General features: G+C 37.1%; 1 protein-coding gene across 3 annotated transcripts in view; it reads left to right on the forward strand.

Moving 5' to 3' along the window:
• PPM1B (protein phosphatase, Mg2+/Mn2+ dependent 1B) overlaps nt 1-20617 on the forward strand; it is a 61558-nt gene that overhangs the window by 22575 nt on the left and 18366 nt on the right. For all 3 annotated transcript variants that reach the window (XM_059829003.1, XM_059829017.1, XM_059829011.1), the window contains 3 exons: nt 2728-2872; nt 14834-15697; nt 17585-17702. In XM_059829003.1, the coding sequence (XP_059684986.1) occupies nt 14852-15697; nt 17585-17702 (964 nt within the window). In that variant the 5' untranslated portion in view covers nt 2728-2872; nt 14834-14851. The remainder of the gene's footprint in view (nt 1-2727; nt 2873-14833; nt 15698-17584; nt 17703-20617) is intronic.

Raw genomic sequence — 20617 nt, forward strand, 5'->3', positions numbered from 1 at the left:
GAGTAGTTCAAATGACTAACTGGCAATAAAAGTTTGAACTGCAAACTTCAAACTTGCTTGTTATGTGTCTTATGTTCCCGCAAAAATCAGGCAACCTGATGAATGCCTCTTAGGAGAGGGATGTTATTTTACATTTACCATATGTTGGGAACATGCAATTGGGAGGTTGCAGGGTACTAGCTGACCTGTGGTAAGCTTACACGATTGCTTTTTTCCTTCTCCGTCCTCGTATCTTTTACTTCTGCAAAATCTTTTACCACCTTCTGCGTGAACCAGTTTACAGTTCTGGGGGGATGATATCGGCAGTGGTGGTATTGTGATGTCATAAGGTCAGTTATGACATGTTAGATTATAGCTCTTTCTGTTGATGTTCAGGGAGTGGGTTGGTTTGTTTGTTTATTTGTTTTAAAGCAGCAATGATGGTCAGAGTCATAGCTGGTTGTGGAGCGGAATAAAGCCAGTGTTTTTCTGGCAAATCTCTGACCAGGGTCTGGAAACTTGCAAAGGACTGGATGTTTTAGTGGGTTTTGTTTGTTTTAAACATTAGGATTCAGCTTGAGGATCATTAATGCTTTGCCACAAAGGTTATTAAGTATGTACTTAAACATCAGGAAGACCAGCATTTGATGCCTATCCTTCTGTAAAGTAGCATGTAAGGTTCTTCAAATTTCTCTAGACTGCATAATTTTTTTTCATATGCTTACGCTTGAATATTGGGTTTAGTTATTGACCAGTGATTTACTTATGATGGCTTTGGCTGCATAGTCTTTCCTTTCTGAAGAAAATGCTGTAAATATGATTAAATTAAAATTCTTTATTAGCCAAGGAATATTTGAGTTGCGCTCGATTGAAAACTATTCTGCTGTGGGGTACTGGTGTCTTTAAGTAGAAAAATTTATAGAAGTTTACTGAACTTAGTCCTACTCAAATATTAAGTGTTTACATACTCCAAAGATCTAAGGAACCCAAATAAAATGCGTAATACATCTTGTAATTTTTGTAAGCCTTGTATAGGAAGCATTCAGCTTTATTCTTGTGATGTAATTTATGATTAGCAATCTGGATAAGGTAATTTCATTTGTGTATGTGAGCATTTTCTGCACACAAGTTATTGGGGGCTGGGTATAACAGCTTGTTATGCCAAAACTGTATCATGAATCTAAGTGTCTTTTCATATGGAAAAAAAATGTGCCGCTTACTTGTAGAAGTAAGAGTTACTACTGTGTAGAAGTAAGTAGGAGTAGTGTTGCCTCTTTGTGCAATGTTCGGTGGTGGAGTATATCTTAAGATGTTTTTGTGTTTTGGTACATTGAATACTGTATTTCTCACTTCTGAGAAATAGTGTAGATAGAATTTGTGTAAATAGGAGCATATTCTGAGGTAAGATGCTCTTAGCCCAAAATATCTATCTTTGAATCTGCCCTACTGTGAGCAACCTGTCTCCGGGCTAAAAGTCACCCTTGTCTAATGAATACTTTCACATCCTTGTAGACTAGAAGAATTTGGGAGGGGTCAAGCCTCTTGCTTCTGGGAAGCATAATGCTTGTCTTCCGGTCTGCTTTTGTGAGTCAGCCACTTCTAAAGGCTACTGGAGTAGCATCAGAAGAACTGAGGCTCTTGGACACTTCATACAAGCACCCTGTACCCTCCTAGTTAAGGGGATCTTCTGAAAGTGGGAGGCAGTGCTTGAAGGGAGTTGCGTTCTGGTCACGCATTCTGTGTTCATGCTCTAGCGACTGGTGTATTTAAGAAGCGGGAATTAAGCTATTTTGTGCAGCTTTGTGAATCTGCGCTGCTTGTGTGTGGTTTTTTTCTGAAGTGCTTGGATGTGGAAATAACTTCTTTTTTACTGATAAACTTTTTAACTTATTGTGGAGGGCTTTTGCCATGTAGTCCAATACAATGATTTAGGATACTTCCTGTCTAGTTATTCCAAAACACTACTTCAGAGTTCATTAATGATTTAGTGGATGCTGCTTAAGGTGTAGTTTCGCAATACTCTCAGCAAATCTGAATTGGCAGCAGCTGCTGGTTCTGTGTTTCTGGCATTGGCACTTGTCTGATCCTGCATTTCCTAATCTGGTTTGGAGAGCTCAAGTGACAGAAAATAATTGACTTTTTCTGGCTTAGTTTGATTTCTTGAACCATCCATCCTGTTGTGGTGCCTAAGAAGAGAGAATATTGGGGAAAATACAGGGTGTGCAGCAGTGTAACGTTACAGGCATAAAACTTACTGGACCCCTACAATTCTTCTTCCAACAGCAGCAAAGTATTCCTTCTTTTGAGCAATTTCTTGCTTATGACACTTTTTGGTAGTTGAAAAACACTAGTTAGTGTTTGGAAGATGCAAGCCATAATGAAATGTGGTCATAGCTCCAAGGAGTGTACTCTGTCATTTGAGCAGGTGAACAAAATTAAGCAAATAGCACTGTTACATTAGCAGGTATGCAAAAGCTATTCCTTCTGTTACTGAATTTAGGGACTTGAATGCCAGGTAATAGGCTAGATGACTTAAGTGCTAGTCTGTGCAGTGAAGGAAATTAGGAGAAAAAATCTGATTCTTTGTTAGCATGAATCTTTAATATGATGTTTAGAGAGTGTACATCTAGGTGTAGCTTTAGTTCAAGCACTCCTATTTAGGAAAAACTTGTATTCATGAAAAAGTTCATGTACAAATCCGTTGTAAACCATCTGGAGTAGCTAACTACTTTCTTTGTTTCTTTCTAGGAAATACCAAAATAAAGCAGATGTTGTGTCCTGTACTGTTATCTCAAGGTTTTGCAAGTCATTCTGTTATGTGCTTCTTGGCAGGCGGAATGTAAACTAATTCTTTCAGCACTGAACTAGAACCTTGACAAGGTTTCAATTACAGGTAAGACCAAATTCTGCCACTTGGAAATTTATGGGAAGGTATAATCGCTTTTACTTTGACTGTTTTTTAATTTGCAAGTCGCAATTGACAAAGAACTTAAGAGACATTTCGGAACAGATTGGATAAAAAGATGTATTTTTCTTCTTTAAATGCATTTGAATTTTGCTTAATCTTATTTTTAACAGGGAGAAAATAAAACTTAAAGTATAGTTTGTCTCTGCTATAGTACAAAGCACTGTTAATAAATGGGAAAAAATGTGAATTTTTTTCAACACCTAAATGTGTGCTGACCCAGATTTTGAGGAATGTATTTTCTCAAACAAAAGACTGTATAGTGTCAGTCAGTAAAAGTCATGAAGCGTTTTGCCACCATGTGTTGAGATCAGCTTACCATCTATGTCAGTAGCTTTTTTCCCCCCGAGGTCTGTACTTCCTTAAATGTGCTAATAGCAGCACTACTGCTTAAGTTACCTTCTTTAATCAGTTACAGAAAATCTCTGAATTGTTGTAACAAGTCCACTGTAGCTTCAACTCTTGAATGACCTTTTCAAGGGGAAAGGTTGATGTGTTCTTCCAGGTCAGCGAAAATGTTTTGGTTGTTGGTTTTCTATCATAACTTTGTCTGACAGTGATGGAGATAACTCTTGTCCCACTAATCAATCACCATCTTAACCTGTGTGTAGGGAACTAAAAATTGATGTTCTTTTACTCAGACCTCTTTTAAAAAAAATTATAAATTCAATGCTACAAAACTATATGAATGGGGGCGGAGGGCGGGACTCAAACTACACCACCACAAATACCTGTCATAGAGATTGCATATTTCGGTTTGTATGTTTCTGAATAATTTATTTCTGGTTTTAAAAAGGGAATATGTGTTTTGAAGACTATCCATGAAATAGCTTTATTGCATATGCTGAATCTGCAGAATTATGATCAAGTTAAGGCCTTTCAGTCCTGATTTCACATTTTGGTATCTTTGGCAGGAAGAGTTGCTTGCCTTAGGCTGCATTTGTCAATAGTAGCAGGACAAGAGTCTGAACTATTGATATCAAGCAGTCTATTATGTCTTACTCTGAAGTTGGGTGATGCATAGGTCAGTGAAAGGTTTATGCCAAGGAGGTGGTATTTATTGTTCTGCTGCTACAATGAAAGAAGTGTTCAAACGTGTTTGTGTTTTGAGGTGGGGTTTTCGTTACTGTTGTCTTGATTGAATGTTTGTACTTAATTTGCAGTGATGTAACACGTTGAAAAAAAGACACAACTCTTACACTGTGGAAGTTACAGACTAATTTATGTTGGAATGGACCTCTAGCACTCATCTAGCCTAGCCCTTGTGTCTGACTTCCTCAGATTTGTGTGTGAATCAACAAGTCAGCCCTCAATTATGTAAATAAATGGTTTAGTGTGTTACTGTGGTTCTACAGACCTGCTGCAGAACATTTAATCTGGTCTTTCAGACCTATTTAGGAACAGTTTATTGATGATATGAATTGGTGATTAGTTGCTGCCCTATTCTCACAAAAATACATCTGAAGCTTTTAGTAAACAAACATAGAAAAAGGTAAGAAAAGCAGTTGTCTTAAATGCCTAAATTGAGCATAAGGGAGAACTAATTTTTAATGACACACTGCTTCATGCTGATGAGTAAAATAAATGCTGCAATTTTAATACCAGTGGTGTATTGGCTAAACATTGGCTCCCTTTCTTCAAAATTTTAGGTGCTATTTCATTAGTAAAAACCTGGCTTCTGGTGGTTAGATTGATGATTGAAAAGGAGCAAGCTAATTTTTACTCAAAATAGTTGAGATCTTACTGAATTTAGAGAACAACAAAAAAATATATTCTCTGTAGAAATAACGATAAACTTTAATTAGGGGAGGATCACTTTTATACTGGGTCAGTGCTTTGTAGTACCCATGCACATGCATCTGTTTTGAATAGCCCAGTGAAGAAGTAAAAACATGCTTATTGGCTACAGGAAATATGACCGGATACAGGCAAACAAAAGGAACTTCAGTTAATACCATGGGATATAAATCTTGTCATAGTACTGTCAGTAGGGATAAACAAGAGTACAGTCTAGTCTTCAGGGTGGTATAATAAAGCCACACCTAGTTGCAGAGTTTGAGTTAAGGACAAATTGTGACTTCAGGGTTAATAGGCTTGAACAGGTAATACCTGATTTAACCAAGTAGTCCCATTTCTCTCGGGTGCCAGTGCACCAAACTTCTACTTCAAGAAAATGGTACAAGAGCATGATTACTGGCTTATGCAGAGCTATCTTGGCTTTTACAGACTTTAGGCTTTATTCTGTTCCCATGGAGGTGCTAGAAGCAATAGTTTGCTTTGCACTGTCTGGGTCCAATGTTGTTGTATTTGGTGAACCAGCCTGGGTATTTATGTATCTTACGTATCACACTCTATCTGAGTTACAGATTAACCATACAAAGTGTTTGCAGATAACAAAAGGGATTGAATTTTCCAGACTTCATAGTGTTTAGAGGAAATCTTTGTAAAGAAAACCTGAAGTTGTTAACTGGAAAACTAAGATGAGTGACATTAATTAAGGCATTGACTACAGTAGAGTGTTTCTTACTGAGAATGACACTGCATTCCCCTTCAGTAAGTCCTTAGCTGTGGTGCCAGTGTGAACTAAGGGCTGCTGGCTGTCAGAAGTCATACTGGCAAGCACAGAATTATGTGTAGCTAACTAGGAAGAGCACTGTATATTTTTTTTTAAGCTTTCATTTGGCCACAAAACTGTGTGAAGTTGACTTCTGCAACTTACGTAAGGGTGAAGCTGCATGATAAAGGCTTGGTGACTGTAAAAATGCATCAACCTGGCCGCTGATGGCTTTGTACTATATGCTGTGATTGCAAGCTAGATTCAGAGTCTGCTTCCAATTTTTCTGTGAAGTCCATCTTGAATATCTGAGGTATGATCTCTAACTTTGTACCTACCAAACTGCATTCCAGAAAAATAAGAAGCCACAGCATAGAAGTGTGCAACTTGTCCATGAGACAGACAGTTGCCATATAAGCTGAGCTTGACTATCTGCAGTTACCTAGCTTCATCCATGTTTTAATAAGGTGCAAGAAAGCAGTATATGAAATGAGCCTCTGAAAAGACCACGAACATATATATTTTTCTGGTGTTAACAACATAGCTAAAAAGGTTATAGCTCTTAACCTAGCTCCTGGTGCTCCTTTCTATTTTTTTTTCCACTGTCTTTGCTGTTGAAGGTTACTTTGCCCTTGGGTCTGCTGTCTAAGTGGCTGGCTTCTAAACGCACTGCAGTCAAAGTCACAAAGTTTCAAAATACTAAAGCTAACTTTGCACCTCTTCAGTGAAACAGTTCAAAGAGTAAGGGCAAAAATGTCTCAGCCAGCAGTTGTGAAAGAAAAGAAATTACTGGCACAATGTAGTAGTGAGTAGCTGGGGCAGAGCAGAAGTCGTAAGGTTTTCTTGTATTGCTACTGACATTGAAAATAGATGTGAATCCACAGTGTTAAATTACCCCTGTGATTGTTTTGTACCTCCAGACCAGTTTAAAGTAGTTGAAGCACATTCTCAGATCTTCTTCATCTCCTTTTTAATGTGCTGGTTTAAAAGTAGTGTGGTGGTAGGTTGTGTGGGGTTTTTTTTTGTTATTGTTTCTTTTCCACCAACCGTTGTAACAATAGAGATGCAGAAATTCTTTTTGAAGTTAGAGCTGTAGCTCCTAGGCATATATTCTACCTGGTGATGGGGATAACTTGCAAAATTTTTTAAATTCCTGGTTTAAAAGCCTATTGGGCTGCTTTCTTGTCATCCTGGCAGGAAAAGTTTTTGATAGTAGGCTCTATATTAAAGATTTATGTTGATACTTAATTTCTTTGTGTTGGTATCTTTGGTCAGTTGAGATCCTTCCTGATGGTGATTCCCATGGCCACAGATTATTTAAAAAAAAAAAAAAACAAAACCAAAAAACAAACAAACAAAAAACCCTCAAAACAAATAAGCCCCATAGCGAGTGGACATAAATGATAGTCACTGTCATTTTATGTAGTTCATTTTTAAGTGAAAGTAAAATATTCAGATTGCATTCTTAGATGCCAATAATTGCTGTTTGACTCTGCCAGTACTTGTGGCTACATAGTTAGAGTAGCTGTTACAGCTCAAACTGCTCAAAAATTCAATAATGACTTGCCTAATGTACAGTCATGTAGTGCCAGCATTTTTAAGGTCAGTAAGTCAAAAGCGATCCCAAGTTTTCTGAGATCAAAAATAAAGATCTTTAAAGCTGGTTGAATCAAATGAACTTGTATTTAATATACATATAGTATAAATAGTATAAAGTAAGAATGGTGATAGTATAATGATAGTATATTGTAAGTAAACACAACATTAGTAAAAGATAACTTATATTATTATGTCACTATTTCTTGTGTAAGTTGTGGGGTACAGGGAATCTTTATGAATGTCAAAACTATCTACAGTGTGTGTAGACATATGTAATGCGTGGAGTGTGTGTATGCACACACATATGCACGAGGGAGACAGTGTGAGATAGAGACACAGGAGCTTTCTACCAAGGGTAAGCTTGAATTTTTTACTTAAACCAGAAAAGTTATTTCTTCTGCACTTTAAATAAGCTTTGAAATTGTTTGTCACCGTCATTTTGATTATTTATTCGTCACTTACATCTTTAATATCTAGTGCAGCATTTTCTTTGTTGAAACGTCATTCTTTTTTTATAGCAGGAGCACATGTGTTTTGTAACAGGAAACTCTGGCATGGTTTCTTTTCCACAGCACTGACTTACTAAAAATGACTGGCCCGTTGAGTGAATTCTCTTGAGGAAGAGAGATTTTACAGTACGCTTTTATGACCTAAGCCCGAAAGATTGATGTTGGACCATTCTTATTATATGAAAATATATGTTATTGCCTTTGGGACTGTTGGCCATCAAGGTATTAGTCTAGTTCTGATGTTCTCTTTGAAACTGACACATGATCTGAAAATTATTTTATAGTATCTACAAAAACTTTAATTATGGCTTTTAGACCTTTACAGTCTAATTACATTTTTGGCTGCCTTGATGACAACCAGCAAGTAAATATTTCTTCCTGTTAAGTATAAATCTATATGGAAAGGAGCATGCTTTTCATTTAAAATAGCTGCCTATTTTCCCTTCATGATGTAGTAGAAAATCATGGATATTTGTAACTGAGCAAGAACCATTTGCCATTTTATAAGTAGATCTTGGGAGAAAATCAGTGGGTGTGGTTCTTTTTCTTTTAAACAGAGAAATTTGAACTTATGCACAGACCTGATTTTAAGACCTTTTACTATATGGCTGAGCTAATAACAAAGAAAGTCTTCGCTGTGTAGTGGTGGGGAAAAGGGTGCTGATTACGAATATTTCTTGTGTGTCAGAGGACATGGCTTTTGTCTTCATACTTCCATACCTCAAAAGGGTAGATGTCTTTTGTTTCCTGAGCCTGAATATTGTTTATGTTCCCTGTGTATGAGATAAGGACCTCATGTAGGATTTGTATTAGGTAGGAAACATCAGAGAAGAATATATGTTAGGACTTCAGAGAAGTAAGCCTTGGGTTAGGGTTTTGCCCTGGGAAAGCAATGTCAGCTTTTGTTAGAAACTCACAGCCCTGAACTCTCTTGGAAATGGTTTAGCTATTGATTTAAGACTAGAGATAAAGAGTGTACAGTAGAGCAGTAGCTAGAGCTGCTGCTTTAGCAGTGTACTACTCATTCAGTTTTTTCCATTGCCAGAGAGGGAGAAAGGCCAGTATTTTCTCCCTCTAAAGGTCTTCCAAAAGCCTTTGAGCCTTGGTGATTATTGGCACTTACCAAATGATTGGGTTTTTTTTAATTATTATTCTTACTCCTTTATTTTTCCCAGAGATGGGAATACTATTGGAAGAAGGGAATCCTAGGTTTCCATTCTTGATCTGAAGAATATATAGTGTTTTAAAGAATAGTCTGTGGAGGATGGATGAGAACTAAGGCCTTCTCCATTTCCAAGGAAGTTTTGTGAATTGCAGTAGACATGGTCTTCCAGATTTTGAAAGTTTCAGCTAATTGTCTTATGTGGGGTAAATATTTTCACCAGAAGGAAATTAAATTGTTTTCTCAAACTAATGTGTTACGCAATTAAATTTCATTTTAAAATGTGATCTTTGGAAATTAAATCTCAAAGGCTGAAGGGGTACTGAATTTTTGAGCTTACATATATTGATTAAAACCATGACTAAATTACTAGTTGAAGGTGGGCACTTCATCTGTTCCTCTGCTGGCTGTTTTTTCTCTTAAGACTGAATCTTGCTCTACAAAGATGTTTGGGGCTTAATGCCTTAAGTCCCTCAAGTAATGTTGAGAGGAGGAAGCATAATCAAGTCTCCATTAACAACTTGGACAGTGGAAGAGTATTCGCTCTTAGTGTATTTGATACCATATTGGGGGGAGTGGTCAATAAGCCAAAGGGTAAGCCTTAACAGTAGATAGAAAGATCTTGACCGGTTGGACAAATGGTCTGATAGTAACCCCAGGAAGTTTAATCAAGTCACGTACCTGGAATACAGTAACCTTGTCCCTTGGTGCAGGCTGGGTGATGACTATCTAGGAATGAGCTTTGCAGAAGAGCCATGGGGTCCTGGTAGACAACTAGGATAAGCGAGTTGAACATTAGGAAATGTCTGTAGTGATGAAATTTTGGGCCATATTCGAAAAGGTTTATCCAGCATGTTTGGAGAAGTGATTATTTCCCTCTATTTGGAACTGATGTGGCTGTGTGTGGAATACAGTCTGGAGTGTTGGCCCCCCGGTACAAGAAGGGCATAGACATAGTGGAGCAAGTGGAGCAGACGACTGCTCTGTTACTCTAGGGGCTGGAGCATGTGATGTATGAGGAGAGGTGAGAGCTGAGTTTCTTCAGTCTGGAGCAGAAAAGGCCAAGGGGTAAATCCAGTTGCTGTCTTCCAACTATGTAATGGGAGGGTATAGAGAAGGTAGAGCTATGCTCTTCCCAGAGATGTGTAATGAAAGACTAAGAGGCAAAGGACACAGGTTGCACTGATGGGAGTTCTGTTTTCATTATGAATGTGGTTAGACATGAACTGGTTGCTCAGATGCTATGGAATATCCATCCTTGGAGATGTGCAAAACTTGACAAGGATCTGAATAGCCTGAGCCATCTTTGGTGTTGGATATCATATTGATTGAACTTTGAGTAGGAGTTTGGACTAGATAAGCTCTAGAGGTCTCTTCCAACATGAATAGTTCTATGGTTCTGTAATTTGTGAATTCTGATCTGACTTAAACATTATCTAGGTGCTTGTGTCAAGATTGACTTGTATCTAGCCTAGTATGCTTAAAATAAGAGATGGAAACACCAGGTTAAACCTACAATAGGCTTTGCCTTCTGTAGAATTTTTGCAGGTCAGTTTGGTTAAGTCCCATTTCTAGGTGCTCGAGTCTGTTTACTGATCTAGCCTGAGGTGTTAAAAGAGGGGGGAAACTAGATGTGAGTACCAGGGTACTGTTTTTCCAGTGGAATTGTTTTCTTTTTGTAACCTTTCATTTTGGAGAGAACAAGTAGTATTTTGTTTGTTGTGTTGTGTTTGGTGGTTTTGGTTTGTTTTTTTTTAAAGCTGCTTTGCTGAAAATACAGAGTTTGGTGCGATACCAAATTTCATCAAAATATCTCTGATTTACTTAACTAATTTGTACATAGGTAAATACACAGCTGAGTTTACTACTAGAGATAGTTGTGTGGTGGTACTCTAGATGTGAAGTTCAAATTCCATTTGTGCATTATACATCATAGGAATAGACTGTACTCACCTGTATGCCATGTCATTTGCCTGTTATTTTCTGTAACTTCCTAGTATTTTTAAAATGCTAGAAGTTGTTACTGTTAAAAATGAAGTTTTTAACAGAGCAGGTTTTCATCCATTTTAAGTCGTCTTTGTGCCTTACTGTCACTGATAATTTTGATTGAAAACCTGAGTTTCAATGAGTCAGTGAAATCCCTGTTTCCTTCTTCCATGCTCACTGAAATGGCTTGACTTTTTCAGCTGGTCTTCAAACTAGTTGCTGCCTTATATAGTCTACATGATACACATAGTGATAGAAAGATTTCTTCTTCTACGTGTTTGGTGTCTTTTATAGGACCAGCCGTAAGATGATTCCTAAACTTAATGTTTTCTTGCTGATTGCAAGTCAATCTCTGCACCCTTTAATAAAGATTTGTAATGTTAAATAGGATATCTGAATATCAAGAATATAATCTTGAATAGTATCATCTTTCTTTTCATTTACTCCATTTCTGTAAGAAGGGAAGCTACTTATGAAATAGGCAAAGCTAAGATGTGGAACATATGCTTTTGGTATTTTTTTAAACAGTATTTTTTTATATATATATAAAACACAACACTCAATACTGAGCTCACAGGCTTTGCGATTAGAAAGATTTTGATCTTTTTTCTTTACTCATCATATGATTTCTTCCACACTTTTGATTTCAATAACGTAAGAACATACTTAATTAAAGAAATCTCATTCAAGGTCTGAAGTGTTGGAGGACTTTTGTTATTTTGGCAGCATTTCAGTCCTATATTACACTTTGCCAGTAAGAATGTTTTTGTGTGCTTTTAAAATAGCTTTGTATTGTGTGTAACTTGTGAATGAGTGGTCATCAGCTATTAAAATCCTTCCATGAATCTTCTTTACTGATATTAGCTGAACTATTGAACTATGTGGAACTTGTTCAGCTCTTAATTGAGAACATCAGTTGCTGAGAGCACTTGTTTGTGGGGGTTTGTAGCACTGCCTTGCTTTGCTTTTATGACACCATTAGACACATTCTTTTTTTGTTTGTTTGTTTTTTCAAAGCAAAATCAGATCTCTCAAGAGAAAGGGTTGTGAAAAGCAGGTTGGCTGTGTATCTCACTAAGGAACGAATACCTCATTTCCGTTGCTTTGTGTTGCTTCCGCTGATTTGCAGTGTTGTAAATATTCTTTTCAGATGAAGGAAGAATAATGATGCAAATAATTGTGAGCAGAATGTAACTTACTACTTTCGCTTGCAAATTACAGTGTGAAGCTTACAATGCATAACATGAGGCTCTGTAGTTGTTTTATCTTCATCTTTGCTATCCCAGGTAGTATAATCAGAGGCCAGTAGATGGTGACTAAGAGATAAAGAATAAATACAATATTTGTGGTTTCTTGTGCATGAAATTCTTTGGATTAATATCATAAAGTTGAACTGATTGGGAAGGTGGGGGAAGTTTAGGATGGATAGTTTGTGTTTGAAAGGCTTAACAACTTTTCAAGTTTTGAAAAGTAGGGAAAGTATTTTAGGAATGTTAGATGTGGGTTTGAAGTCATTCTGTAAATTGTGGGTTTGTATTCGATGTGCCATTACCTGTGAAATTGGTACTTCTGGGTTTGCTTCATAACATCTAGTTTGAGGACTACTTTTATGTTTATATGGAGTAAAATCAAATTGGCAACAACCTTTGAGCATGTTCTTTTAATTTGGTTTTACTATAGATTCTGCAGCTTGTACATGTGCACCTTCTACATGGAGTGCCCATTTTGGAGAATATAAAAGGCTCAGGACACTTTCTTTGGTGTCACACAATTCTTTTTTTTTTTTTTAATGGCTACTTAAGACTATTTACTAAGTACAAGCTTGTGTTATAACATCAGACTTCTTGACAGCAGAAAACTGGTACATAGAGACAACTAACTGTTACGCAAGTGTTGAGTTCCCTAATAAAGGAGACATGATCAAAAATCTCATAGCCGAACTAGAGGCGGTAATTGAACAGTGTTAGCATTTATACTGTCCATGCAAAGCCTCAATTTCTAGGCGACTGTTTAAGCATTTCTAGGTGATTGTGGTCAAGCATTGGAACAGGCTGCCGAGGGAGATGGTGGAGTCACCATCCCTGGAGGTATTTCAAAGATGTGTGGATGAGGCACTTAAGGACATGGTTTAGTGGTGGATTTATCAGTGTTAGGTTTACAGTTGGATTTGATGATCTTAAAGGTTTTTTCCAACCTTAATGATTCTGTGAAATCATCTTCTCTGGTAAATCTTTGTAAACCTGGAGTCTCATTAGTGTTTTATTCCATGTCAGACTTTATTGCATGAAGACTTGTAATTAAACATAGCATAGTACTTGAACATAAGAGCTATTTTAATTCTGTCATTTCTCAGTTGATTTGGCTTAACTAGGTGCTTTCTCTCTACTTTTTCTTTTTTTCTTTTAAAGTACATTGAGTTACATGATGTTTAGTCTCTTACAGAACCACATTGCTCCTTTTGCATAATGTTAGTAGTACCCGAATCAAAGGCCATTAAACCTGAACTAAGACAGACAGTAAAACTAGACTAAAAAGTAAACCTGATAAGGAGCTGCTGCAGTATTTGGGGAAGTTTGTCTAAATTTGTATTAAAGTAAGAGTGGGAGGTACACTTCAAAAGAGGCATAACTGGTGAGCAAACTGTTGGGGTCTGTGGAATGTTGAAGATCTTGGCACTTCATGGAGGTCACTGTAGCAGAGAGGTAGTATGAAGTTTCAGTTCTCTAGAGGAAAGTCCTAAAGTTTACCCTAAAAAGGGAGGTGGGCTGCAGAACCTAACTGTAATCTTTTTGTCATTGCATTGTACTATTATTTTTCTCTCCTGTCAGAGTAAGCTGTGTATGCTGAATATGTGTTTAGATGAGGAGAATGGCAGAAGTAGAGATTTCTTAACCTCTTTTTCTGACCTAGTAACAAACTCTTAAACAAGAACTAGATTATCATGACTCTGCAGGCTTGGTGGGTAATGGTGTGTCAGAGACCTAGTGACTGACTGCTCAGGATCAGTCATGGCAGAATTCTCTTAAATTCTTTTTGGATGAAGGTTGCTATAATTTTCACATCCAGTCACTAAGGGTTTTGTGGGGTAACCATTTTTAGCATGATCAGAGGTTGTGGTATTTGAGTTTCTGAAGTTCTCAGAAAAGTACTGTGGGATCTGTGGATTAAAGAATGTATTCTCTGCTGACTTCATAAAGTGCAAGGTAGTCTAGTACAGGAGAGGAAGTCAGAAGTCCTCTAAAGTTTCAACACAGATTACTCACATTTTACCTGCAAGCTTGCTCACTGGAGATGGTTCTTTCTCATATATTTTGACGTAGGTCTCCAAATATTGAAGAACTTCTAACTTTCTGTGGATTATTTTCTTCCCTTAGCTCATATATCTGGTAACTGGATACATCTGAAAATCAAGATCAGTGCATTTTTGAACTTTTAAAATCACATGTAAACGCATAAATGTCTTTTAGGGATGGTAAAAATGGAAATGTTGTTTTACAGAGGACTAAGTATAATTCACAGGATTCTCTTAAGAAGTTTTCTTGGATCAAAGTGGGTTTTGCCTTCTTGTTTCCTTTGGCAGATGGTCTACATACCCCTATTGTCACTTTCGCCATGCTTTACAAGAATACAGAGGTAGCACAGCACATGCAAAGCTAGGGAGACCAGTCAGTTCTTATTTATGAAGTATTAGTTTTTCTTCATGCCACAATAAAACTGGAAAGACAATAGGAGTCATATGGTTGTTATTTTTCCAGCATGAATTAGTTTCTGCAGAGAGTGACAAAATTGCAAGGGCTACAAAGGTACGTGAACTAATCTGCTTTCATATGGAGAGCCTTTAATTTTGATGAAGTAGCTCTTTAAGACACAACACCCCACCAAAAATGCAAACAGGGGTCTGTAAGGTCACACTTCATTCCTGTCATTTATTAATTACATTTTCCCTCCATTATAGTTGTTTGCTTCTGCACACATGCATGCTTTATCACTTCTTTTAAAGAAGAAACACAGAAGAGGGACAACAAAGCTTATATGGAGTGGTGGTTTTATTTATAAGACTTTTCTTCTCTGTTTTCCAGATTCAATATTGCATAAACATGGGTGCATTTTTGGATAAACCAAAAACTGAAAAACATAATGCTCATGGTGCAGGGAATGGCTTGCGTTATGGCCTCAGCAGTATGCAGGGATGGAGAGTGGAAATGGAAGATGCTCACACAGCTGTTGTAGGTATTCCCCATGGCTTAGAGGACTGGTCCTTTTTTGCTGTCTATGATGGTCACGCGGGATCTCGTGTTGCAAATTATTGCTCCACACACTTATTAGAACACATCACTAACAATGAAGACTTTAGGGCGACAGAAAAACCTGGATCTGCTCTTGAACCTTCAGTGGAAAATGTCAAGAGTGGAATCAGAACTGGCTTTTTGAAAATTGATGAGTATATGCGCAATTTCTCAGACCTCAGAAACGGGATGGACAGAAGTGGCTCAACAGCAGTGGGAGTTATGATTTCACCCGAGCATGTATACTTTATCAACTGTGGTGATTCACGTGCTGTTCTCTATAGGAATGGACAAGTCTGTTTTTCAACACAGGATCACAAACCTTGCAACCCAAGGGAGAAAGAGCGAATCCAGAATGCAGGAGGCAGTGTAATGATTCAGCGTGTTAATGGTTCATTGGCAGTTTCTCGAGCTCTGGGGGACTATGACTACAAATGTGTTGACGGTAAAGGCCCTACAGAACAACTTGTTTCTCCAGAGCCTGAGGTTTGTGAAATTTTAAGGGCAGAAGAAGATGAGTTTATCATCTTGGCTTGTGATGGAATCTGGGATGTAATGAGCAATGAAGAGCTCTGTGAATTTGTTAAGTCTAGACTTGAAGTATCAGATGACCTGGAAAAAGTGTGCAATTGGGTAGTGGACACTTGTTTACATAAGGTATGTAACTGTTTTCTCCAAGCAGCTGTTCTAAAATAATCTTCTGTTTAGCTGAGTACAGTGTTAACAGCAGTTCCTGGCCTACTCTTCTCCTTTTCCCTCTTCCTTCCCTCAAACTTCTGTACTGATTTGACTGTATATTCTTGCTGAAGAATATACAGCCTTATCCTTTGCGCCTGGAGAAGTGATAGCAATTGCAAAAATAAAGTTTTATTTTCTCAAATAATGCTTGCATATAGTTCCAGCTCTAAAGTTTGTTTCCGAATACAAAATTTTTAAAATTATTAAATTCTGTGCAAGGTATTTTGGTTTCTTTGTTTTTTCAAGTTGGGCAGTGTTCATATTCTTTGCATAAAAACAGTGTTTGCACCATCTCCTCTTCAAAGTATGGTTTGTCTGTCATCTCAAGTGGTGTCCTCAGCTCATTGTTGTAGCTTAAATGGAGAAGCATTACTTTTGCACCTGAGCTTGCTTGCACTCCTGAAATTTAGAGTCTGTTCGGAGCAACTACACGTGAGTCTACAAATGTTTCATAGATACACCGTTTCCAGCATTCCCTGAAAAGTGCAGCTCCTACTAGTGCAAATAGAGTTCCTTCGTTAGGCCACAGACCTAACATGCAATTTTGAGGAAGATATTAAAATTCTGAATTTTAACACTAAAGGGTAAGTAATTTTTTTCAGAAATACGGTTGTATTCCAGCATATACCATACACTGTAGGATTGGTTTAAATGCCGTGGGTTTTCTGACCAACCACTCTAGTATACTTTCAGTAAAACTGAGACCTGAACTCATGTTTATTTTACAAAGTCAGATCCCAGATCTCTGCAGTTTGTAACGGTATTAGAATGTTGTCCTCTGTCTTCAGGATGTGAATTGTACCACATAATATTAACTGTTCTAAAACATAGGTGTCCCGATATGCGTGGTACAAAAGGGAATGTAGAATAACTGCTGGTACTTCCGAAGGAATTTATTCTAATGTCGGCTTCCTACTTAATTTCTTCAGGAGAAGTGGTTGTTGTGATAGATGATAGGAAGTAACCAGTAGGTTGGGTTTACAAAGAAACAATATGCAGTGACTAATGGCACTTAACATTCTACACAAAAAAAGTTAAGGTCTTGATTTCAAACCAGGAGTTTAAATTATGGTTCTGCTGGATCTCCTTGGAAGAGACTTAGACAATGTGTTTTTAAATTTGGCTGTGGATTATAATTTTGAAAATTAAATATGAGCAGGAAAGTGGTATCGGAGCTTACAAGTGAAGAACTGACATTAAAATTGGTATCCAAAAAAGCCATTGGCTGATACTGCTGAGAACATGATAGTCTATAAGGTCAGCTTGGCCATACTAAATGAATTCATATTTTGTACTTACTTTCTTCAAGGTGCTGTGTATGACACAGGTGCATTCTGATAAACAGACTCATAAAGAATGTAATGTCTTATATGAATGCTCTCAAACTAAATAAATTAGTAGCTGGAACTAGCTATTCTAATAGTCTGGGATAAGTATTCTGCATTTCATTTTGCAGCATGAGTTGTTTTTTACCTTGGCTTAAGGTAATATTAAATTACCGTCTAATTTCTGACCTGTTTTCTTGATATTACTTTTAAACAGTTGACATGTAAATAAGTCCATTAAATGCTTTAAACTTGAAAACTAAGAATGTACAATAAAAACCAGTAAAATTCATTTGAGTGAGTAGTTTAGTTGGGAAACTTAGAGGTTCTTATTAATCAAAGCACAGGTTTATTGCAAGGTTGTTTTTTTTCCCAGGTGTATGTATAGTACTGTATTTGGAACAAGTGAAAATGTGACTAGAATAGAAAAATGAAAAATAAGACTAAAGATCCTAACTCTTCTTTTTTCTTTGTCATATAGGGGAGTCGTGATAACATGAGTATCGTACTAGTTTGTTTTTCAAATGCTCCTAAGGTCTCAGATGAGGCAGTGAAAAAAGATGCCGAGTTGGATAAGTACTTGGAATCACGGGTTGAAGGTAAGAAATCCATTTTGTTCACTAGAAATGCTGTCAAAACTTTGAGCATGAAAACAAAACCCTGAAAGCCATCATGCCAGTATATGTTGGGCCAAATTCAGGCCTGGTTACAACTCAGAATTTTTGTGTGTCAGGAAAAATGTTTTAAGCCGTGTGGTTAGTTTTATCCTGGTATTCCGCAAGCATTTTCTTAATGTGAGCTTTAGGTTTTTACTTTTGTCTTTACAGGTCAAAATGCAAGCACTGACCTGGCAGAGTGTAGCTAAGTAATATGTGATATTGATAATGTCTTATATTAAAAGGGATACTTGTGATACTTGTTTCCTTTTTTGTGAAAGTTTTTGACAAAAAGAAAAAGCTGTATTGGGTTTTCATGAAGGGACAACTTATTAGCCTAATTATCCAAGCTTTTTTAACTGCTTCTATTTAACACAGCTGTGAGTTATTTTTTTGCACCAACTTTTTTAAATGCGCTTTTGCAAAAACTTGAGAGTATAAATGATTAAAATACCTGTGAATGCAAGAGCCTTAAATTATCCCTTTGGATTCTGCGTGCTTACCAAGTTCCTGTGTATGTGTGAATAAAAATCATATAGTCATCGAGAACTTTCATGGAGGACTAAACTTATTTCCTAACCAGTTTCATTTACTCACTGATTTTATAACTCTTTACTTATCCAAAAGGTTAAATTCAACTTCTTCCCTTAAGCAGGAACAGTTAAAGGAAGGTTAGGTTGACTACGAATGAAAGGCTTGCACTTAGATATTTATTCCTTTTCTGCAGTGTTCTTAATGTCAGAAAAACTGACATTTGAAACAGGCTTTCAAACTGTTGCTTCTAATTTAAAAATTTTTTATCACTGGTTAAGGCTGTTCTAATGTCTGATGACAGCTACATGTAGTGGCCTCCTGGTCTCTTCAGTCTTCTCAATTATTCTAGTGATCCAGCTATAGCTCAGTTTTGGTAGAATTGACTGAAGTTCAGGGTTGATGTTGAATGTTTGCTTTTTCTATAATATTGTTCTTAATGTTGGCACAGGTTTTTGCAGAAGCAACCCAGGCATGAAAATAACTGAGTTCTTGGAATAGTTTGCCTTGCTGTTACAAATGTTGCTAGGATGATACTGTGAAGTAGCATAATCGGAGAGAAGCAGTCATCAGACGTTTTGAAAGCCTGGTTATGATTCTTTAAACTTCTGTAATCTCATCAGAAGAGTACTGAAGCACTGTCACCCACTTACGGTGATGCAGCTTATTAACCCATTTGTTGGAGCTATCAGTTATAGCAACAGTATTCAAGGAAGGAAAGTGTTTACTGAAGAGAAAGCTGGCTGACATAACTTGTACTCTTTCTTGATTTGTTTCAGGCCTGGACTAGAATATTCTGATAACTAGCTCCAAGTTTAACTGTGCTTCTTGAAGTGGTGGTCCCTTTGTAGATGGATAATGAGTTGTGTAGCCTTCTTGGATGTATTTGTTCCAGGTGCCGAGACCCATGGTTTAACTTTATACCATAGTACTGCTGTCCTGATGGTACTTTTCTACACTTACTGTAGATATTTTATCATTTAATTTTTCATTTGTGTGAAACAGCTGTGCAAATCACTCATGTTCTTTGTCTAGATACCTTTTTTATTGCACTCTTAATCAAATGAGGCAAATGTAGAAATTTTTTTGTGTTTGTGTCAGTGTCCCAGTAAACTAGATAGTTGATGTAACAAACCTTAATTTTTAAATACATATAAGAAGGACTCCAGGCCATGATACAAGTTATCTCTGAATGTGCTGGGCTGGCGTTATGTGTGGTGTCTTTCCCTCTTGTTTAAATGGGATCTGAATTGAAATGGCTTGCATGTTTGTAGTTTCTGTTGAGATTAGAGAGAGATAATGGTCACTTCAAGTGCTAACTCTAGGCATGTTTCTCAGAAATTGGCTTACATCCCAGGCTTCCTAGATGACACTAGTTAAGATAAATACCTATTATCTTTCTATGTCTGAGTAGAATACATGAGCTGTTAATAGGGTCTGGGGGAGAGCCAGGAACAGTTACTTTCACTGACAGTGTCAGGTGTGCACACAGTGGTGGTATTCCCAGCTGCTTGGTGGCTCCTCTCTGTTAGAAAATAGGTAAAAAATGTATGGAACTGCATGTATTTTATTGCTTTCATAAGTGAATGTTAAGAAGACTAATAGAAAAGCTGCCAAATAACTTCTGATCAGTGACTGGATTAACTGAGACTGATACAGGAAGCACTATTTGCAAGTAACAATGCAGTATTGTAGCATAATTGAGTTACTACTTTAATGTATCGAATTAACTTCTTAGCAGAAATGTATTTTATCTATATTGTCATATTTAAGAAATACTACACACATCAAAAACAAGTGGAGAGTTTGCAGTCTGAACTGATGCAGAGCCATTCCAAATGTAACTCAAAATGATTGTTAAGCTTAAGTGTCCCAGAGAAGTGAGTGGCTTCAAAGCTTGGACTTCTGCTGCTTCAGCTCTTCTTGTTTGGGTTTTTTTTAGTTTTTTTAAAATTTTTTTTTCTGCATGAGTTCCCTGTGTCATTCTGTGTTCTGCTAATTGGACAGAGTGCAAGGCCTTTAAATGTCAAGTATTTAGCAAGGAATGAGAGTTAGCATATTTGAGGAAATTCTGTCAAGAACTGGAGAAAACAAAGGAGAGGTACTTCAGAACTTGAAATATTTACCTGTTTTCTTTTTGCATTCATAATAAATTCTATGAACTTGTCGTTTCGACACTGTCTCCTTAATTTAAAAGAGAAGAGTTATTGGTCTGCAATTTTTACCTTACATTTGTGCCTTGAGTGTTATTAGTTCAGAAATGATACAGAGGAGCTTTAACAAAACGTTTCAAACCACTAAGCAGCATGGGGAGAATTGTTTGGAAA

Source organism: Gavia stellata, chromosome 2 (assembly GCF_030936135.1).
Source record: "Gavia stellata isolate bGavSte3 chromosome 2, bGavSte3.hap2, whole genome shotgun sequence".
NCBI lineage: Eukaryota > Metazoa > Chordata > Aves > Gaviiformes > Gaviidae > Gavia > Gavia stellata.